The sequence below is a fragment of the Lontra canadensis genome, unplaced genomic scaffold (genome assembly GCF_010015895.1).
Source record: "Lontra canadensis isolate GAN:19392208 unplaced genomic scaffold, GSC_riverotter_1.0 scaffold199, whole genome shotgun sequence".
Classification (NCBI taxonomy): domain Eukaryota; kingdom Metazoa; phylum Chordata; class Mammalia; order Carnivora; family Mustelidae; genus Lontra; species Lontra canadensis.
In genome coordinates this window covers 1,545,644-1,552,919 of record NW_022631193.1, presented here as the reverse complement: position 1 = coordinate 1,552,919, position 7,276 = coordinate 1,545,644, and the positions used below count along the sequence as shown (strand labels likewise).

The 7,276-nt window shown below is 41.1% G+C and overlaps 1 protein-coding gene across 1 annotated transcript; it reads right to left on the bottom strand.

Annotated features, from left to right (window-relative positions):
- Nucleotides 1-2,167: 2,167 nt before the first annotated feature.
- LOC116861482 (T-cell-specific guanine nucleotide triphosphate-binding protein 2-like) lies at nucleotides 2,168-4,454 on the bottom strand. The gene is made up of 2 exons (XM_032848102.1): nucleotides 4,445-4,454; nucleotides 2,168-3,527 (listed from the first exon to the last, which is right to left on the bottom strand). The coding sequence occupies exons 1-2, from the start codon at nucleotides 4,452-4,454 to the stop codon at nucleotides 2,215-2,217; spliced, it is 1,323 nt and encodes a 440-aa protein (XP_032703993.1). The 3' UTR covers nucleotides 2,168-2,214.
- Nucleotides 4,455-7,276: the final 2,822 nt, after the last annotated feature.

The following is a 7,276-nucleotide window of genomic DNA, read 5'->3' as shown; positions in this document are numbered from 1 at the left end:
CAGTTTTGTTTTCGAGGGGAGGTCACAATGAGAACAAAAAAGTTAAGGCACAGAAAAATGATATTGAGGCCTGCTGAATGATAGGGCTCACCCCAGATGCATAAAGTGACAGCCAATCTTCATCACAACACCTCCTAGAGGAACTTCAGAAGTCCCCAGACAGAAACCGACTGAGTCTTGCACAGTGACATTAAAGCACCCAAAACTGCTCACAATCGTTAATTGGCTAAGTTCACAGGTCTTGGATAGCAGACCCCTCATAGTTTTATCTCCTCCTCCCAAACCCTAACACCCCTCTACCCACTTAATGGCCCCCTATTTCATGTTTTGCACTGTTAGGGGAATCTTTTAGTCCTTTCATGAATGCCAGCCAGACACATGAACACTCTTGGTAACCTTGGGATGAGTCTGATAGAACCAAAGCACTAAAACTTATTCCCCTACTTTCACCTTCTTCTGAGTTCTTCCTTCCCACAGCAAAAGATTTACTTTTCTGTCTCATCTGAAAAAAAAAAAAAAAAAAGGAAATTTAAAATAAGCCCCACAGCTGTAAATATTTAATAACTCTGCTCTAATCACAAGTGTCTTCCCAAAAGGACTCAAAAAGACCCTTTGAAATTATCTTTTTCTGTCTTAATTTAAGGCAAATGAATTGGAAGTAAAAAGGCCAGGGAATCTTGAGAAGTTCATGACTTCTAGAGGAGGACAAGGTTGTATAGGACATTGCCAGCGACACCAGGTTGATGAGACGAAAAAGGAGGAGGATTTCCTCAGTGTCCGTGCTCTTTATAAGGATAGATAGGATCTGGTGGCAAGATGGTAAGCAACCTGGGCCCTGCCAGTGTGAATTTTGCTCTGGGAACACACCTCAAAATCTAAGGCACATTTTTATAACATTTTTTTAAAGATTTTATTTATTTATTTATTTGACAGATAGAGATCACAAGTAGGTAGAAAGGCAGGCAGAGAGAGAGAGAGAGGAGGAAGCAGGCTCCCTGCCGAGCAGAGACCCTGATATGGGGCTCAATCCCAGGACCCTGGGATCATGACCTGAGCCGAAGGCAGAGGCCCCAACCCACTGAGCCACCCAGGCGCCCCAAAATGCAATGTGGCTATACAAGAAGGTCAAGAGTTCCTTCTCTTTGAATATTTCACATATCTTATTTATGAGGCAGCACAAACAATCTTTTATCCCTTACAGACTCTCTTCTGCCCTCTCGCAGACCTCTACTCTGAGCAATGGGGGAGCAAGGAGTAGTCAGGAAATTATGGGCCATTGGTGCCCTCCCCTTTATACTTGTGCCCTTCATTCTGTGGGGTAGACCTTCAGTGTAATAAGGGATCTGAGGGACAGCCACCTCCATGTACATCTGTTACACCATAAAGCATCTACCCTATACCAGTGATGGGGAAAAAGTGGGAAGGTTTCAACTACAGTAATAGCAGGAATAACGATCCTTGAGTCTTGAGGCAGATATTGTTGATTTTTGCTGGTCCCATTTCACAAGTTTGATGTGGAAATTTGCGTGAAAGCAAAACACATTATTCCTCCAAATTGCCTAATTGAGTTCATCTTTGCTTTCCAGTGCCTTTCCTGTTTCACCTTTACTCTCTCATATCTCCTGTCCCTCATTGTCCAATTATTCACAGGTGTCTCATCCTGTCCAGTGTTTGCAAAGTCTTAGAAATACTGTGTTCTCCTGCAGTATCTGACAATATGACATCTTAGAACACTTCCCTGATCCTCTTTCAACTTCCTCCTCCCTGCTATAGTGCCCTACACTATACACTACAGTATTCACTTAGACATTTCCCTGACTCATGCATTTCCCTTGGTTTGATGAGGAGGGTATTGACATGAGGCCTGGGGAAAATCATTCATAGAAAAGAACAAAGGACACAGTTATATTGATTGTACCAAATGTTTATTGTCTGAGTAAATGAAGCAAATATAAACTACCTTATAATACATGGAGATTAATGAAAACTATGGGGTGCATTTCTGTCATAATTTCAGCAAAATAGCCTAGGGAGTACAAAAAAAAAATGCCATGGGCAAATCCCATTTGTTGTATAGCGATGGAGTATCAATATGGAGCAATGCTTTTGTCCAATGGAGACAATCTTCCCTACCGTAGGGAAGATCTGGTCTTGGTGTGGTGGTGGGGAGGACTCCACCCCCACCTACAGAACAAAAGACCTGAGGCCTATTTGTTATTCAGTTAGGCAGTCTGACACATCTCTCTGGCATCTCCTGAGACTTAATTTCCCTAAAGTCTTATGCAAGAGAATTTTAGCATCATCAGCCACTGTATTGATGAATTTCAAATGTAGAAAGTAGGTTTTAAAAAACTGGAAGACAGTGGATGGCAGGCCTCCATTTACTGAGCAATAGCTTTCAACACAGTTCATGGCCCTGGCTATTATGCTGTCATCCTTCACAAGTAACCAGAAATTCAAGGACTTGGTGAAACTCTCCATCTCCTCTTTTGATATGCCCAGATTCTTCACGATCTCTTTGACTGATTTCTCATCCAAACCAAAGTGGCTCCAGTAAATGTTCAAGCACTTTTCCTGCTGGGGAAAATCAAAACCATTAAAGCAGGCCATGAAGGGGATGAAGCTCAAAGCAGATGATTTCAGAGCATTCAGCCAGATCTTCTCCTTGAGCAAATCTCTCTTCATCTCAATAGAAGCATCAGACAAACTGGGCAACAGAAGCGCAAAAATGTAGCGCTTATGAACAGGGAGCTCCTTCAGCAGGGTCTCTTCCAGTGTTGGGAAATCAAAGTCATCCAGATCAAAGTTGGAGACCAAGAAGACACATGAATCAGGCACTCCAATGTGGCTGAGATTAGCCAGGCAGTTGTCTCGTATCTGCTGAAGCACTCTCTCCCTTTTGAAATATGTGGGTTTGCGTTTCCCTTCATTATATAAATCATTGTCCACCTTGGTTCTAACAAAGTAGAACTTTTTGCCTATCTCTTTGATGCTTTTGACCAGCAAAGCATCATTGAGGCTAAACCGAGAGGAAGAAATCATGATGAAGAAGTCATAGGTAGCAAATTCCACCCTTTTTAGATATTCATCTAGTTGAAAATTGGGGGTTCCCGTTCCAGGCAGGTCCCAGAAGTTCACATTGGGATATTTGGGATGTTGATAGGGCATTCTCTTCTTGGTAGTCTCCACAACGCCAACACTTGCAGAACCCTCCTCTTCATAACTAAGTCCTCGTAGGGCGTTGATGAAACTGGACTTCCCAGTGCCAGATTCCCCAATCACAGCCACATCCAGTGGAGCATTCTCTGCTGCCACAAGTGATTCCTCAATTATGTCAGCCACATCTTTTAGCTTGGCCTCTTTAAGGGTTGCTTGAATTCTACCAAGATTTTCTTGAGAGAGGATTCCCCCTACCTTACTGATTAATGTGGTGTAGTGAGGGATAAAGTTGGTGGCCAACTGCTGAAAATTCTTTCCTGCCAGGAAGTCAAATAGCAACTGATCCACGATCGTTAACTGTGGAATGTCTGTGGGAAAAGGAAAGTGAATTAGAAAGACAAATGGAGCAGCAGAATAGACACATAGTGTGAGCTGAGGAAACACACAGATCTCAACAGCCCATTCCCATTCTCTCACACTTACTAACATTACTCTGATTTACTTTTCCTGATGAATTTTGTTTTCATGCTACAGTAGAAACTACTTGTTGTCTACTCTGATGATTCTTATGTTATAAGAGTCAAGGCCTGTGGAATAGAAAGTAACAGTACTCAAAGTTGTTCACATCCTGAACCTCGGAGCCTGTGAATGTGTGACCTTGCATAGCAAAAGGGACTTTGCGGGTATGAAGAAGTTCAGGATCTGCAGATGAAAAGATTTTCTTGGATTATCCAAATGGGCTCAATATAACCACAGGGAACCTTATAAGAAGGAAGCAAGGCCAAATGAAGAAAAGGAGGTGGTATAATAAAGATGGAGATAGAAGTGAAGATCCAGAAAGATGTAAGAAGGGTCACAAGATAAGGAATTCAGGCGGGTTGCAAAAGCTGGAGAAACAAAGAAATGGATTGTCTCCTGGAGTATTCAGATGGAACCAACATTGCTGACACCTCTACTTTATTATTTTATTTTATTTTCAAGTTTGTACTTAAATTCTAGTTAGTTAATATATAGTGTAATATTTGTTTTCAGGAGTAGAATTTAGTGATTCATCACTTGCTTATAACAACCAGTGCTCATCACAAGTGCCTGCCTTAATACCCATCACCCACTGACATCTTGATTTTAGCTCCTTTAAGATTCATCTTTGACAACTTCCCTCTGGAACTATAAGACAATAAATCTGTTGTTGTCTTAAGCCACAAATTTTGTGTTACTTTTTTTACACAGCAATGAGAAACTAATGCAGTCTGCATTTGCCTGAAACCATAACACTGAGCCATACCCCTTTCCATTCTGTAGGAGGAATCAATCAGGCCAGCACATTAGAGAGCACAGAATAGCACACATACCTCAGTTCACATAACCTGGAGCAAATAGGGGCAAGAGTTGTCTTTTGGTAGAAGCAGGGGGCAGAGAAAAGTCTGCCAGGATGTGTGTTCCATAAGAAGGATAGCCAAGCACATAGTCCTTCTGGTAATAATTACTCCATGACAGCTTAATGTCCATTTATCTCACCTCATGGAAGAGTTTGAGTGAAATTTAGAATATGTGACAGGAAGTGGCAGAAGTAAATAAGACCTCTAATTTTCCCAATTCAATTCTGCACAGTCTTGAAATAGAGATATCTGATTAAATCATGGCAATTCAAGGAAATCATCACTACATATGATGTGGCCTCTTATGAGTGAGAAAACTCTGATTTTAAAAATATTTATACATGTAAGTTTTCTCAGGGACTCCCGGTGGGTTTTTAAGAGTAGGAATGTGCTCAGTGCTCATCCACTTCCTATATGTCCTGCAAAAACAATTTTCAAAAGAGGAAGAATCATGAGTTTCAAAGAAATATAAAATAAACATGTGTTGAAGATTTTATTTATCTGATTACTAATGAAGGAAACAGGCAGAAGACATTACTGGTTAAACGGATATTCCCAAAGAGACATTTATAGTTCAAGAATATTGAAATGAATATTAAAATGATGTAAGAGTGCTGTATTCTAAGGTGAGGGTAGGAAGGCAACTGAACCTGTGCAGACAGAAATTAGCTACATGACTGCTATGGACTGAATATGTCCTCCACAAAATCCATAGATGATGCATGAGCTCAAAGTTCTGATATTAGTTGGTGGATTTTTTGGCAGTTCCTTAGTCGTGAGGGCAGAGGGATCATGAATGCATTAATCCCACAAACACCCCCAGATTAAGAGACTGCAGAGACTACCTTGACATTCTGCCACGTGAGGTGACAGAGAGATGTCCATTCCTTCAGAAGGTTGAGAAGTATATTTCTGTTCATAAGCCACCCAGTCTGTGGTATTTTGTTATAGCATGAATGGATGGGAAGAAATTCCCCCCCAAAAAATTATTTTGCATTGCTACCAATAATTAAAACTCACTGAGTTTTGAAATAGCTCTATGGTATGAAAAGCTAGATTGCATTTAAAGATGGCATAGTTTCCAAAGGAGACACCCAATAAACACTGCTTATTCCAAATTTTCTTCAACTTTCTCACTATAAAAAAAAGAAAAAGAAGAAAAAGAGGCATTTTCAGACTATGGTTCTCTCTTCAAAGAGGATGACGTGAGCAGCTGGATGAAATCTTAACTCTCAACCCATCTGACCTACACCTCAACCCTGCAAGCACAAAGCCAGTATCCCATCATTGCAAGTACACATTTTGCTCACTCACCAGTTCTGGAAAGAAGAAAGACTTCTGATGATGGAGTTCAAGAATGTTTCCACTAACACAGCAGAAAATGCTGAGTGTTTTTCAAGTATTCCCTGGAGCCCCTGGCACAGGAACAATCAGAGGCTTATACTGCCTAGGAAGTGTAGGCACTGAGTGCTCCTGAGGTCACTGCCCTAAGCAAGGGGCTACAGAACATCTGTTCTGCCTAGGTAAAGAATGATAACAGGAATGATGACAGCCTCTGACTTGAGCCCCTCCCTCAGGAAGATTTGGCTGATGGTTCTAAGACCCACATTTACAGGACATGAAAGTGAAACCATTATTTCTACACAAAACAAGCAGTCCTAGGAAAAGAAGAAGCATGAAGGGTTTGTGACCACAAGTGTCTCAGGGAGTTGGGGTGAGGGCAGAGAAACACCAGAGGCCAGGGGAGGCAGGTCTCCAATGACTCTTGTGTGGCCATCTAGCCATGAATCTGTTGGGAATACTGGGGACAGGGAAGAAGGCTGTGAGCAAGTATCCAAAGCTTTCAATACAAGAGAAGCCTTTCCTGTCAGAAAGGAGAGGGACTCTATCATTTCTCTTTCTGTTTTGTTCATTTTTAGGAGCCCTACTGCTGGCTGCCACATTCTAACACTTAGGCATAGATGACTCTGCCAGGTCATGGGGTCACTTCTCATGAACACCTTAATCTACCAGGAAGCATTCTGAGGAAATTTGACAAGCAGCTTGGAGGAAGACCCAGAGAGGGAGGAAAGAGCCTGGAATTTTAGATTTATATGGAAGATCAGAAGGAAAATACCAAAGCTCCTTAGAAGAAAAAGAACATAGGAGAATCTGCTGTTATCAGATAAGATTTATTTCACTGATATAGTATCAAAGAAAGTTGGATGCTGGCACAGGGGTAGACCAACTCACCCACAGAAAGGGACACAGAGCCTTGTGTAGGATTTCTATGGCATAGGACAAGTGCATGGGATGTCAATGGGTATAGAAGCCACCATCTAGTAAATGGAGTTGACAAACTGGTTCTCCATATGGATAGGGGTTACTGAATCTCTGCTTTACATCACTTATGATAATCAGCTCCACATAGATTTAAGACCTAAATCTTAAATGAACACTGTAGAAGAAAATACAGCTGTTCTTAGAGAAAGATGCCTTGAACAAGATAATACCATATAAAGACACCAGGATGACAGCTGTATAAAACAGATAGATCAAAGAGATACCTTTGACTACATTGAAGTGAAAAGCTTCTCTTCATGAAAACAGATGCAAAAAGAAAGTTAAAAATCTCCACAAATCTGGAAAAGATATTTGCATAAAGTTAGTCAACTGAGGATCAGTGGAAGTAACATTTTTAAATTCCAGAAATCATCAAGAAAAAGTGAAACAATCCTGCATGTAAGTGGGCAAAAGAC